General features: G+C 41.2%; 1 protein-coding gene across 5 annotated transcripts in view; it reads right to left on the bottom strand.

Annotated features, from left to right (window-relative positions):
* reln (reelin) overlaps positions 1 to 15,551 on the bottom strand; it is a 276,572-nt gene that overhangs the window by 28,274 nt on the left and 232,747 nt on the right. For all 5 annotated transcript variants that reach the window (XM_052034310.1, XM_052034309.1, XM_052034308.1 and 2 more), the window contains 6 exons: positions 15,239 to 15,416; positions 10,085 to 10,278; positions 6,082 to 6,335; positions 4,993 to 5,156; positions 2,810 to 3,024; positions 1,995 to 2,172 (listed from right to left, as the gene is read on the bottom strand). In XM_052034310.1, coding sequence (XP_051890270.1) covers positions 1,995 to 2,172; positions 2,810 to 3,024; positions 4,993 to 5,156; positions 6,082 to 6,335; positions 10,085 to 10,278; positions 15,239 to 15,416 — 1,183 coding nt within the window. The remainder of the gene's footprint in view (positions 1 to 1,994; positions 2,173 to 2,809; positions 3,025 to 4,992; positions 5,157 to 6,081; positions 6,336 to 10,084; positions 10,279 to 15,238; positions 15,417 to 15,551) is intronic.

The raw sequence follows: 15,551 nt of genomic DNA, 5'->3' as shown, positions 1-15,551 counted from the left end.
CATTAATTAGGGATATTGGCTGCTTGTTTTACTGCAGCCACCACACTAAGGGTATTTCGTAGTGGGATGTCCTGAAGAGGACACGAAAGTTCCTGTAGAAATACATGTCTTTTTCTAACCAAACAGCGACATATTGCATTATCAAAACAGATGTACGTCTTTTTTCCTTCCCAACGCTCAATTCTTGCATATTGAAAGCATTTCAGTATCTTGACATTTGCTCTGTGTGAGCTTCAACTCTGGTTGTTCTTTATGACTGCAGCTCAAGCCCATTCTCAACCAATGTACTACACTTTCCAACAGAGGTTACTGGGTAGTGATCAGATGTGGGAAGGTTAGCCCAGAGGCCACAGACACCTTTTAACCTTAAGTGCTGATTTGCTTAAGATCAACTAACATTGCTGAAATAGGGAAATTAAATATAATACTACCTGGTTTGTGCATTTTAATACTGTATGATAAGTTGTAGGGACAGGAGGAGGCCATTCAGCCCTTGAATTCATGGCTGATCCAAAATTTCTCAAGTCCACTTTCCTGCCCTTTCCCCATAACCTTTGATTGCCTAAATATTCAGAAATCTATCTAACTGAGCTTTAAATAGACACGAGTACTCTGTCCCCACAGCTCTCTGTTCCAAAAGCTCAACTTTCTGAGAGAAGATATTCCTCATCATTTGAGTCTTAAATGGGTGCCCCCCTCACTTGGAGATCATGTTCTCTGGTCCTTTCAGAGGTTACCCTTCTAGCCCACTAAGAATTTTATATGTTTCAATAAGATTACCTCTCATTCTTCCAAACTCCAATGAGTGGAGCCCAAACCTTTCAATATTTACTGTAGGATAGCCCCCCCATACCCAAGATCATGCCAGTGAACCTTCTCTGAACCATCCCAATTAAATAGGGGACCAATCAGTGCCTTTATCCATAAGATACTTAGTGGAATATTTTTAGCAGGTAATGGACAAATCTTTCATGATATTGTGTTTAAGGATTAATGTACAGAGGGAGCTTGGGGTGCAAGTCCACAGCTTCCTGCAAGTGGCCATGCAAGTAGATAGGGTGATAAAGAAGGTGTATGGTGTGCTTGCCTTCTCTGGTAGGGGCACTGAGTAGGAAGAGTCAGGAAGTCATGTTGCAGCTATATAAAAGTTTGGTTAGGCCACACCTGGAATATTGTGTGCATTTCTGGTCGCCCCATTACAGGAAGGATGTGATGCTTTGGAAAGGGTGCAGAAGTTTACAAGGAAGCTGCTTGGATTAGAGGGTATGAGCTATAAGGAGAGGTTGGACAAACTTGGGTTGTTTTCTCTGGAGCATTGGAGACTAAGGGGAGACCTGCAGAAGTAGATAAAATTATGAGACCCATAGATAGGGGAGACAGTCAGAATCTTTTTCCCAGGGTAGAAATGTCAAATACTAGAGGACATGCATTTAAGGTGAGGGGGGAAAGTTTAAAGGAGATGTGCAGGTCAAGTTTTTGTTTACACAGAGCACAGTGGGTACCTGGAACGGGCTGCCAGGGTAGTGGTGGAAGTAGATTTGATAGTGGTGCTTAAGGGGCTTTTAGATAGACACATGAATATGTAGGGGATGGAGGGATATGGATTATGTACAGGCAGAAGAGATTTAATTTAATTTGGCATTGTGTTACGATGGGTCTGTCCCTGTGCCGTACTGTTCTATGTTCCATGTAACATCTAAGAAAGACCAGTTATTTTAATCACCTTCATAAGGGGAAAAACAGACCAGCGTTAGCCAAAAAGAAAATAATTGCTCATACTAGTTTTTAGACAGGACAAAAGGAGTTTTATACATATAACATTATTCAGATTGCACAATAAGTTAAGAATGACCCAAACATTCAGTATTAATAAAACACAGACTGAAAGTCAGGTTCTGCAGTTTAATGCAAGCCTGGATTCAAAGCCCTGTGAAATTTGAAATGAATATTCCATGATCACGTATGATAAGGAACCTCATATAATCTAATAATACCTTTAGAGGGTGACTCAAGTAGCAATTTGACCCAGAGAAGCCGGGGTCACAGAAGCACTGTTTGTTTAGGCAGTCTCCGTGTCCTCCACAATTATTTGGGCAGGCAGGCCCCACGTAGAAATTATCAATGGCCCACTGAATATCTGAATACTTTTGATAGAATCGGAATCTCACTGGGCTGGAATAAAACGGCACATTAGTTTTAATTTCACCTGCAGAATGACAGAAAGGCAATGTCACATTTATGAATAAGCCACATGCAGAGAAAATTGAACAAGGTCTTTTGTTTAAATTTTTGAAAGCAAACTGAAAAAGTGGGCAATATTCTGCAGGTCAGGCAGTTCAGAGAGGGTTCATTAACCTGTAACATAACTCGGTTTCTCACTCCAAAGATGCCAGAGTAAGTCCAGCATGTTTTGCTTTTATTGTATACAGACTTCTTAATGTTGCTTTAGTCTCGAGTAATGTGGGTGTGTGGTGAGGTGGTGGTGCAGGGAAGAAAGAGCATCACTTGAGAATGGTCAAAAGCTCGTTTTATATCGGAAGACCACTGGTTTAGGTGAAAGATAAAGTATTGGTGGTGAGGAGAAGGGGAGAGTGGTGGGGAGAAGGGATAACATATCCTGTTATTTCATCAATTTGTCATAGAATTTACTTGGTGCTCAGTGGGAGGTGGGATATGTTGCATCACCAGATCTAGTCTGATGTCTGCACTGGGCAAATTTGTTTTCTCCACACTAAAAAGTCTAGATATGGATTTCCGGCGAGCAGATCAATATAACACACTCCTCACTACAAAATCTCCTCTTACTCACTTGCCCACCAGATTGTCAGGCAGTGTATAGATGGCTCTTTTCCATTCCTTGGCAGGGAAAAACACTGATGGCTGAGTGATGTCACCAGAGCATTGTGGGTCAGCCGGGAGGCACTGTGGCATCAGGTACCGCCAATTCACACCAAAGTCAGTTGAATACTGAACATGGACCTGATTCTGAACAACTTTTTCTGTGGTCTTGCAGCCCACTGAAATCTGAAAAGAAAAATTTAATGAATTCCTTAAGCTGGGATCACTGGCGTTTTTCACTGATTAGTATTTTTCTTTACCCTAATTGTAATAATGTTCCGTTTAATTTGCAAAGTGATGATCTGTCTTTCAAAAGGTCCAAACCAATGCTGTATATTTATTACCTTTCATCTGCAGGGATAATGTGAGCTGATATAAAAAGAGAAAATACTGGAAACACTCAGAAGCTCAGGCAACATCTGTGAAAGTGAAACAGAGCTCACATTTCAGGTCTGAGGCCCTTTGTCAGAAACGTTGACTATTTCTCTTTCCACTAATGCCGCTTGACATGCTGAGTATTTCCAGCATTTTCTGTTTTTATTTCAGATTTCTCACATTTAGAGTTTTTTTTTGATTTTCATTAACGTGAGCTGATGATTTACAAAATAAACACCCAAGTGCATTATCTAAGCTAATGCTTCAGTGAAATACCAAGGACTTGTGGCACAGAGTAGTACTTTTAATCAACACGTTAATTTGAGACATGTATTGATTGTACTGTCTTTCCTCTATATATTTTTATAAAATAACAGAAAATATTTTGAAAGATTTAAGTATTGAACTACAATAACGGGCTAACGCTCGGTGCAATACTGAAGGAGTGCTGCCCCATTGGTTCTTATCTTTCACCTGAGACATTAAACTGGGGCCTTTTCTATTCTTTTACCTGTAAGAGAGGTGTAGTGGTTAAATTATGGATAAATAATTTGATTTGGAGAACGAAGTTCAAAATTCATCACGGGCAATTTAAATTCAGTTAATCAAATAGTCTGGAAGTAGAGAAGAACTAATTTCCAGCATTGGCATTTATCCTAGTTAGGAAAGGGAATCTGCTTGCCTCAACCAAGCGATCCTACATGAGACTCTAGACCCATTGTAACGTGGCTGATTCTTAACCATTCATTGAAAATGGAATCACACATTAATGTGGCAAAGTTCTCCTCACAAAAGTCCAGGGACTAGCGTCATTCCCAAACCCGTGACCTTTACTTCTAAATAGGTCAGTGGCTGTAAGTGCATGGGAAAAGCACAGCTTACAAGTTCCCCTCCAAGCCCCACAATACTCTGACTTGGAAATATCTTGCCATTCTTTCAGCATCACTGGGTCTAATTCCAACTCTGTGGAAGTAACTATCTTTTACCAGAAGGACTTTCCCAAGGGCAATTAAGGATGGGCAATAAATGTTGGCCTTGCTGGCACTGCCTATTTCCCCTTTCTGAAAAAGTGCAAAACCCATGCCACTATTTCAATGAACAGGATGGGAGTTCCACCTGGTATCTTTACCATTATATGTCCCTCAATAATAACAGTAGAAACAAGTATTTGGTCACAATTACATAACTGTTTGTGGGGCTTCTGTGGATAAACTGGTTGCCAAGTTTTCTTTATTATAAACAGTGACTACTCTTCAAACAAAAAAACCCCAAATAATTCAATGTGATGTTTATAACTAAAATTAGCACACATCAATATGCTCAGCCTGTTAACATTCATTTCAAATGACTTCAGCTGATCCTGCAAAAAAAAGTGAAAAAAGAAACAAAATAAAAGCAGGAAACTGGAAAAGTGCTGGCAGTACTTCACAGACCAGTCAGCTTCTTTTTGAGGAATCCACATTAACACCAGTCACAAGACTACCATCAAATGTTAATATCTCGCTGTAAGGCACTGACTTTCTTTGTTTTAATTTTGTTATTGCAGAGCTTCCTGAAAATTGAAGTTGGACCAAAGGGTGGAAAATGCAGCATTGCCTTGGCAATGCACTGCAGTATCAACCCAGACTAGACTTTTACAGCTTTCCAAATTTAAACTCTAAACATAATTAGGCTTTCCTCTTCCAAACCTTTTACAATTAGAATTTTTCCTTCAATGCATATAATAGAATATTAAATGCTACATTTAATTTTACTTTGCAAGATGATGAAAGGCTTCACCTTGAACTGCACAATCCAGTCTTCGCTAGGTGTGAGGTCATGGGTTGTTGCATCAACTTCCCGACCATCATGGCTGCCGCACAGCATCACTCCATCAGGTGAATCACAGAATCTCTCCACAGAGCACTCATCGTGGAACATCCAGTACTTGTTTAGTTTGTAAGCTGCCAATATATTTTGCAATTTCCAGCAAGATACAAAAATGTTTTAGTGAAACATTACAAGTTACACACAACTAAAACCAACTTGAGGTACTCCCGGCAAAAGTTCTTAAGTTAACGTCTGGGATAACCTATAGGTTTGCTTGATTTTTAATTTCTTGTCTACTAATTGGTAAATATTAATTTTAGCCTGTAAAGTGTTGCTTTATTTGGATCTGCAGAGCAACTGTAGTGCAGCAGTAAAGATAAAATGCATATGAGAAGCTCAAGCCTTTGACAATAGAAATTTGCCACTAAACACACATAAGGGTAGGACTTGAAGATAATACTCTGCTTTTGACATCCTGCTCCACTGATCTCAGTGAGGATAAGTATCTTCCCCACTGAGTACTTGTCTGTGAGCTAGATGGCATTGAATGTGTCCCTGAGGAATATAATTAGTAGCTAGTGCCTGTATTGTAGGACATAATTACAAAGTTGCAGGGTAGGTCATGATTGCAATTAGTTTACAACTATTTCTCCTGAGACTCCAACCGGGAGCTTGGGAGACTGGGTCTCAAGACTGGATGTACAAGGTACTCTTGCAACTTTCCTGAAGGAATTATTGCCTGACCCTACTGGTATAATTAAGCCAGAGATTAGCTGTGAGATATAATATTGAAGATCTGTTATGGTATAATTGTATTTTCAATAAACAAAATAAAGTATTTAAATCAGAGAGTCACAAGGACGGGTAATCATGTCTTTAAGGTGAGATCCAGCATGTTTAGTTTCTAGTTGAATATGATCACATTGTTTCAAGATGACAAAAACAACATTCAGATAATCATTTGAGTTAAACTTTTCAGAGTCCAGTGTTTAAGAACTATCCAGTAAACCTTTCTTTTTAGGTATCTTAGTGACTATTGGAAGCTGAACTATAATTTACCTGTGGGTCTTTCTTGAAATAGGTCAAAGCTGATCCTGCCCACAGGTCCACTGTCAGCAGGGCTTCGGTCATGTGGTGGGACAGGAGTACTGCTGAATGTATCTAGCATGAAGGTTCTCTCGCTGGCTGAACCAGCTATCAATACATTGTCAATAGCCCAGTCGCTTTGCTCATGTCCATCGTGAGTAGGTTGCCACCATCGGAAGCGAGCACCGACTACTTTTGCCTCAGATGGAAGGAGAATACTTACAAAGCTATAAATGAACCACAAACATGAATTAGTTTTAATTGTTTTCAGACATATACAAATGAAACATCCATGTAATACAATGAAGTATAATGCTAGTGTTTGCAAGACTGGAAGAGTAAACCAGAGGCCTGAACCAGTGATCCGAAACCTTGGGTTCAAATCTCACCATTGCAGCAGAGAAGTTAATTAGTTACATAAACCTAGAATTAAAAACCTATTATCAGTCATGCTCATCATGAAACTAGCAGACTGTAGTAAAAATCCAACTGGCTCCCTTTTGGGCTTCTGGAAAGGAAATCTGTCCTACTTATCCAGTCTGACTTGTACACCACCCTAGACTGTTGTGATGTGTTTGACTTTAACTGCCCTTTGATATGACCAAGCAAGCTACTTAGTTCTAAAGTAATAAAGGATGGACAATGAATGCTAGCCTTATCAGGAATGCTCATATTACATGATTTTTAAAAAAAAAGTATGAATAAGCAATTGTGAATAAAATTGGTTAAATTTAAGTCAATTGCAGACAACTGGGTTGCTATTCTCTCCAAACCTGCTGCTAATTTCCCCTCTTTCACTTGAAACATTCTTCCTCAACACTCATCACCTGAGATTACTCAGATCTTTGGCTCCTGATCTCTGCACAGGCAGCTGAAGACTAACCAAGAAGAGGCCATTTATGGTGAGAGGGAAGGAAATCAAGATGATAATATAAACAGCAGTACTCTCACAAGTCCAGAATGTTTGGCTTAATTCAGGCAGTGGAAACACTGAGAATTTGAAATAAAACCAAATCATGCGACAAATGGTCAAGTTTTCTCCAGTTTATTTAAAAGATACGTCATGGCAGCAACTGATGAGGGCTCTTCGATAAGAAACAGACTCAACACCATGAAAATCATGAAACTGCAGATGCTGGAAATCTAAAGTAAAACAGAAAATTCAAGAAAAAAACAACAGGTCAGACAGCATCTGTGGAAGCAGAAACAGAGTTAATGTTTCGGGTCAAAGACCTTTTTTCAGAACTGGGAAAGAGATAAGCCAAGTTGGATTAAGTTGCATCGAAGGTGAGGCCAGAGTTGCCACTGGGATAAGTTGTAGAGCTCATCCAGCTGATGGATTAATGGGGACAGTTAGAGACAGAGAAAATGAATAACAACTATGAACTGAGAGCAGTCAGAGAGTGAGAACACAAACAAAGGAACTCAAAAGGACACTTCTCTTCCTTTTCTGGATTCTCTGTCTCCATCTCAGGGGATAAGTTGGTGATAAACATCCACTACAAGCCTACAAACTCCCACAGATTTTTCAACTATATTTCCTCCCACCCGACAGCCCATAAGGACGCAATTCCATTTTCCAAGATCCTCCATTTCCATCGTACTTGCTCTGATAGCAAGGATTTTCACATTGTGCCACCAAGGTGTTTTACCTGATCTATGGCTTCTGAGCATAGGTGACAGACCCCTTGACCACATTACATCTACTTCCCATCCTTCTGTACACATATCCTGTCCCGTTGGACAGAGCTAGGGTAGAGTTCTCCAAGTCCTCACCTTCTACCTTTCAACTTTCACAATTTCCACCAGGTCCAACAGAATTCCATCACCAGACCACATCTTCCCCCTCCCATTCCCACAAACTACCTTCAGCATTTTTAAGGTCAGTTCTCTTCCTGCCACGCTGGTCTGTCCTACCAACCACCTACCCACTTACAGCACTTCCCATGCAATCTCAGAAGATTCAACATAGAACATAGAACAGTACAGCACTGGACAGGCCATTCAGCCCACAATGTTGTGCCAATCTTGATGCCAATTTATACTAAATGTGCTCCTCCTGTGTATCATCCATATCCCTCCATTCCCTTCATATTCATGTGTCTATTTAAAAGCCTCTTAAACTCCACCAAACCGCCTGCTTCACAACTACCCTTGGTAACCCATTCCAGACACCTACCACTCTCTGCATAAAAAACTTGCCCCTCTTGTCACCTTTAAACTCCCCCCCCCCCCCCCCCGCCAACCTTAAAAGCAGGTCATATGGTGTTTGACAATTATACCCTGGGGAAAAGCATCTAACTGTCTGCCCTATCTATGCCTCTCATAATTTTAAAAACCTCCATCAGGTCTCCTCTCAGCCTCCAATGCTCTCAGGAGAACAATCCAAATTTGTCCAACCTTTCCTTATAGCTCATACCTTCTAATCCAGGCAGCATTCCTGGTAAACCTCTTCAGCACCCTTTCCATAGTCTCCACATCCTTCCTATGGAATATCTGTCCTTTTAACTCTTCCCTCCCACTACTAGGGACCCAAACAGTCTTTCCCAGTAAGTCAGAGTACCTTAACAGTACTCTGACACATATTATTCTGCTAAAAGGATGAACTGAAAAATTGCCCTTTAACATGAACAAGGCTCACAACGTCTTCATTACCCTCCCTCCATCAGAAAATTATGAACACATAAATGTACAGAAGAGTGGCCATTCGGCTGCTTGAACCGGCTCGTCATTTAACAAGATCTGATTGTAACCTCATTACTGTATTCCTGCTCACCCTGGGTAATTTATCAAGAATCTATCTTTCTCTGCTTTACATATTCAAACACTCTGCTTCTACCATCCTTTGAGGAAAGGTGTTCCAAACATTTCTAACCAGCTAAAAATAAAACATTTTGACTCATCTGTCTTAAATAAGCAACCCCTTATTTTTAAACAGTGATGCATAGTTCTAGATTCTCCTACAAGATTAAGCTTCCTCTCCACATGCACTCTGATAAGATGTCTCAGAATCTTATATGTTTCCCTACCCATCTTTATGCCATTAGCAAATTTAACAACTATATATTTAGTGCCTTTTTCCAAGCCCTTTATGGAAATTGTAAATTGTTGAGGCCCAGGCACTCATTCTTGTGGCACACTATTTCTCCTTATGACATAGGAGGCCATTTGACCCACTGAGTCAATGTCAGCTCTCTGAGCAATCCCATCAGTCTGATTCCCCACTTATTTCCCAATATTGTTTCTCATGCTCTCATCAACCCCCCACCACCCATCCACACATAGTAGCATTAATCTATTGTAGCCAATTAACCAACCAACCAGTTACATCAAGCCAAACAGATCACTGACCCACATGCCTAATCTCCGCTTCCTATTAGCCACCCAGTTTTCTTTCCACTCCAACATGTTACCTCCTGCACCCTGAGCTTTTATTTTCCTCAATAACCTTGGACACATCACCTTACCACAACCCTGGCTTTCCCTTTATCACATTACATATTACATCTTCATGGAACTCCAATAAGTGGCCAATTGTGATTTTCTGTTGACTTTGCCTGATAGTCTTGAATTAATTCTAAGTGCCTTAACGCCTGTAGTAAAAGTAATCTATAATGCCTTTCGTAACAGTTTTGAATACTTCCCCATGACAGATGTTAAGCTAACTGACCTATAGTTTCCTGCTTTCAGTCTGCCTCCCTTTATGAATGAAAAGGAGGGGCCTAATATAATTCTGATTGTGAACCAGCTGCAGAGGCACAAATGGATTTCAGAGCAAAGCAGATTGTGGAAACGCCTACCGGGAAGTTTCATTCCACCTACTCAGCTGTCCACTGGGGCTCCATTGCCAGACTCTGGCTGCATTGACACTTCAGCTGCAGCAGTTTGGTCTTGTACCCACACCGTAGTTAATGCATCTTTTTATTTTGGCAGCTCTCCAAGGAAGTCCATGTGTATGAGTACTCAAGACACTCACCTTGGCTTATTGTATTGGTCAAAGAAGATTTCCATTAAGATGTTCCATGTGATGCCTCCATTGATAGAATAATCCAGAAAGACTCCCTGATTGCGATTGCTTGGGGGAACAAGGCAGCCGTACATGAAGTAAAACTGAATAAACTCGGCATCTGAGAGGTCCAGATCTACTGTCACCAGCTGACGTGTGCAACCCTAAAGCAGAGTAATAATTCCATCAGGTTTTAGGCACGTTGGATGCCAATTTGTTTCAACACAATGTTTATTTAAAACATTATTGGAAAGCAAATAGTTGTGCACCTTAATACAAGGCGCCTTAGAACATGGATTAACATGGCAGCACTCTTGTGCTTTTGGAAAATTTATGGTCTTCAGGTTTCTCTGTTTTGGGAAAACTGGCACAATGTTGTTAATATTTAATACCCAAGGGCAATTACTGTCATATTCTACAGGGCTTTTGTCCAAAGAGTCAATGGTATAACTCATCTCCTATTTAAGACAAAATGACTGTTTCCTCTCGACAGATGCAGCTCAGCATTTCCAGTACTATTTTATTCCTAATTAAAGACTTTAGTGTAAATATGTGGCAATTCTTCAGGTCTTTTAATGGGGTTTGTTTGAAGCTTCTGACAATGAAAGTGTTCTGATTAAAGTATTGAAACCTGCACTTCAACTTTTGTTTTTATATTAAAATGGTTTGTCCTCATGGAAGTAAAGGAACTAACAGAAAAATAAAGTACTGACTGGAAACAGATAGTGGCTCAGGCAGCATCAGTGTGAAGAGAAAGAGAATTAAAGTTTCAGTTCAAAGTTGCTGCATCAGAACTCGGAGAGAAAACGAGCAGTAAATTTCAGAGAGAGCAGGGGACGGATGGATAGGGCAAAGGGAATATCTTTGATTGGGGGGGGGGGGCAAGATCACCATGGTTAAGCTGTTGATGAAGCCGTCAGTTTGATTGATTAATTAGGACAATTATCGAGGGAGAAGACAAGCACAGCTGTCAAATGTGTATTTGAGAGTAATGTGTATTATTTTCATGAATGTTGTCACAGCTTTTACATGTCCCTTTGTTAACTTCTGTTTCTCCTTCCATTGATGCTGCCTGACTGGTTGAATGTTTCCAGAATTTTGTGTTCTTCTTTCAGCTTTCCAGCATGTACAGTTTTGTTTTGATTTTCATTAAAAGGAACCAACGATCACCTCAGAAAACTGACATGAGAGAGAGAAGGTAGGCAAGACTTGCATTCTGAGTTACAAGTATGGACCTCAGCCCTGCCGTAATTGAGAATGGAGTCAGTCGCCACAGCTACAGGTGCACTGTTAAAACTGTTTGGATGCAGTCCCAATAGGTGCAGCACAAAGGTAGCAATGACTAATTAAAAAGAAATAAAAGAAGAGTTTGTATGTGCTTTATTGTCAGGACTGTGTTTTGAACACAGAGGGGAATCTAAAACTAGAGGGCATAGGTTTAAGGTGAGGGGGGGGGGGGGGATATTTAAAGGGGACCTGAGGGACAAGTTTGGATCACATTCAAAAATACATGTCCACATTACGCGATGCCAGTATCGACTTGCCTTATTATGCATGTGAGAGGGGATTTGGAGCAAGCAATCAGTTGCTCATCTATGTGAGCTGGATCCCACAGTGGAGCCAGGAAAAGTCTTGGGACAGGAATAAACTTTCAGTGGGATACAAATCCACAGCATTTTGATTTATTTTCATTCTGATTGGCTGCACGTTGAGGCCACATCTGAATTGATTTGACTGCTGTACAGATAAGCTTCGGATATTAATTAAAATACAAATTCACAGCAGAAAAGAAAGCTAAGTGTTTGGTAAATAAACCCAGTTATCAGCCATTCCAGGAAACACCTATGGCTTTTGTTCGTTCCTCTTGCTGTGTAACTCAACATCGTTTAGATATTAACACCAATTCAAGGCCATAAAAGCCGTTTATTGCACAAGCACTTCAGTGACACATCAATGCCTTTCAATCATCTGAGGTTGTCTCTTTAATCATGCTTAAGATGACGGTAATTGAGATTGGCAATGCAATAATTATTGATTCTTGCAATAGGTTATTAAATTGAAAGACTTAAAGGTGAGTCTGCCCCCTTTGTGAGACAGGTGGAATTAGCTGGAATGTAATTCTAGCTATTGCTTTCTTGCACTGAATTGGTAATGTGCTATAGACAAGTGTACAGGCAAACATCAGAAAACAACATGGAAATCAATTTTTCACGGTTCTGAGACTGGATACTTCTCTGGCTGTGCAAGCAAGAACCTGCTCAGCTATGGAGGTATCCAATCCCAGCATGGTCTGACCGTCTAAAATTGCTGTTTTTCAAGAAGCATCACTGGATAGTGATGAAGAATAGGAGAACAGATGTTTCCCCTCACCCATCCTTCCACAGTCTCCATTCCCTACCTGTGGTGCTAAGATGGGGTAATACTGTCAACCAGAGGCAGGGTAATGTTGGTGAAAGGATTTGCAGAGGACGTGAAGGTAAAATTGACCTTACATCACTCCAGTAACACATGATGTTTTCTTGTAAAACACTACGAGGGCCTCTGTCTGAGTTAGCTAGGATCAAAGGCCAAGGGAATAAGAACAAAAGAAACAGGAGAAGGAGGTGACCAATCAGCCCCTCTTGTCTGCATCACATTCAGTCGGACTGGAGGGCTTGAGTTACAAGGAGAGATTGGATAGGATGGAAATGTTTTCCTTGCATTGAAGGAGTCTGAGAGTTGACCTTGTAGAGATTTATAAAATTATGAGGGGAATAGATAGGGCAGATGGTCACAGTATTTTTTCCAAGGGTAGGGGAATCTAAAACTAAACATTTGGACAGGTACATGGATAGGAAAGGTTTAAAGGGATATGGGCCAAAAGCAGGCAAATGGGATGAGCTTAGGTAGGCACCTTGGTTGGCACAGATGAGTTGGGCTGAAGGGCCCATTACCATGCTGTATAACTCTATGAATCTATGAGACCATTGCTGCATACATTTGGCCTTTTACCTGCTCTCTCACCTTACTCCTAGGATCCCTTGTAGCTTAAATATTTGTCAATCTCTGTCTTGCATATATTCAATGACTGCCTCCAGAGTACTCTGGGTAGAGAATTCCAGAGACTCACGAGCTTTTGAGGGAAGATCCTCATTTCTGTCTTAAATGGGCGACAACTTGCACCCATATTCTAGGCACCCCTACTAGAGGAACCATCCTCTCAGTACTTGCTCAGACTATTGTTTCCATAATATCACCTCCCATTGTTTAAAATTCCAATGAGTATAGGCCCAACTTACTCAAACCTTTTTCATACTTCAACTTGGACACACACCTGTCACCTGCCAGCCTGTGCTCCTCCCCCACCCCCAACCACCTTATTCTGGCTTCTGCCCTCTTCCTTTCCAGTCCTGATGAAGGGTCTTGACCCAAAACGTCGACTGTTTACTTCCCTTCATAGATGCTGCCTGACCTGCTGAGTTCCTCCAGCATTTTGTGTGTGTTGCTCATACTTCAACTTGTTTATCCCAGGAATCAACCCAAAGAACCTTCCCTGCACTACTTCCAATGCAAGCACATTATTCCTTAAATATAGAGACCAAAACTGTATCCAGGTGTCGCCTCACCATGACCCTCTAAAGTTTCCAAGAAGCCTTTCTACTTTTATATTTCACACCCTTTTACAGACAGTGCTCAGGTTACGGCAGGGTTCCATTCCTGTGTGTGGGAGAGGGACACAGAAGCAGCTATGATGGGAGAGTGATGAAACGTGGGAAGAGTGGCTGCCAGCTGACCTCACTGACTCAGTGAGTGAGCCTGCTCAGAGCTCCCAGCTCTGCTGGGCTTGACCCAGTCCCCAGCTTTTGATGCTCGGGGGGATGTGGTGGAGAGAGAAGGCACGCAGAAGTGCCCCATTCCCACCCGGCAGAAGATGCCTGCAGCTCCGTAGCAGTCGGAAAAATCCATCCCCACCCCATTCATCCCACTGGTCTCTCAAACACCCATTTGTATGTATGGACTGTCCATAAGTCAGGCATTTGTAACCTGGGGGGAGCGTGTACAATAAATTCTGTTAGCCTTCCAAATTACTTGCTGTACCTGCGTGCTAATTTTTGGACCCCAGATCTCCTTGCACTTCAACATTCTGTAATCTCATTCTGAATAAATTATAATTTGTTTTATCATTCTTCCTTCCAAAGTGGATATTCTCACTTTCTCTCATGTTATAATCCATCTATCTATTCGTCCCACTCAGTTAAGCTATCTACCTCTTTTTGCAGACTGTTTGTGTCGTCCTCACAACTTGCTAGCTCATCTATCTTTGTATCATGAGCAGATTTGGCTACGGCATACTCTGTCCCTTCATCCAAGTCATTAACATAAATTATAAATAGTTAAGATCCCGCCACTGATCTTAGACACCCCACTAGATCACCAGTCTGAAAAATGACGTCTGCCAGTCCTGTTTTTTGTTGGTTGGTCACTCCCCTTTCCATGCCAAGTCCTAACTCCATCTTGATAAATGGGGCACATATTTAAAGTAATTGGTAGAAGGATAAGAGGGAAGAGGATGAAACATACTTTCATCCAGAAAGGGGTAGGGGTCCAGAACTTGCTAGGACTACAGTTTAGGGTTCTTCTGCCACTGGAGAGGGAGGGGCGGGGTCAGGCGAGAAAGCCCCTTAAATATTGTAAATATGGGATTGGTGTATCACCCCAGAGAGCCACACGAGTGGCATCGGTGCTGTGTTTTTTTTATATAAAAAGGTAACACTAATGATTGATCTGTACAAGAATGTAAAGGCTTGCACTGTTTTATTATTGTATATAGTTTGTCTTTCATTATGAATAAAGTTTATTTTGGATAAAAATAAAAAAAAGGAACCCTCATCACAGTTAGAAAGCGTCTGGTTGTATACTTGAAGGGCTGTGACCTGCAGGGCTGTGGATCAAGTGCTGGAAGGTGGAACTAGGTTGGGTAACTCTTTTTTGAACAGCACAGATATGAACGGCTGAATGGCCGCCTTCTGAGCGGCAAATTTTTTATGATTCTACATCTGAACTCAATTTCTTACAACCAGACATCATAAGTTGACTTACACACCGACATGCTTGCTAACAACTGAACCTGAAGATCACACTCACTCCACTAAAGTGAAGAGCCATTCCAGAGGCCACGACGCCACAGACGGTGGTGAGTTTGCCGCCGTTTACTGTCAGCCAGTTGTTGCTGGACGGGGATCTGTTGAAGTTGTCTTTAAGCTGGCGGGGGAGACTCGTCTTTGGTTCATCACAGTACATGCCATTCCACTCCTCATCGCAGCTGGGTACAAGGAAAAGCCATTGCAAAGGTTATATTCACAGAGACAAAGGGAATAGAGAGAAAATTGCAGACTATGAAGGCATCCCACAGTTACACAAGGAAAGGCTGCATCTTTTAAACTTTTTCTGTAAATAT

The sequence above is a fragment of the Pristis pectinata genome, chromosome 19 (genome assembly GCF_009764475.1).
Source record: "Pristis pectinata isolate sPriPec2 chromosome 19, sPriPec2.1.pri, whole genome shotgun sequence".
Lineage (NCBI taxonomy): Eukaryota > Metazoa > Chordata > Chondrichthyes > Rhinopristiformes > Pristidae > Pristis > Pristis pectinata.
Note: the sequence above shows the minus strand (reverse complement) of the source record. Positions and strands in the feature narration are given on the sequence as shown.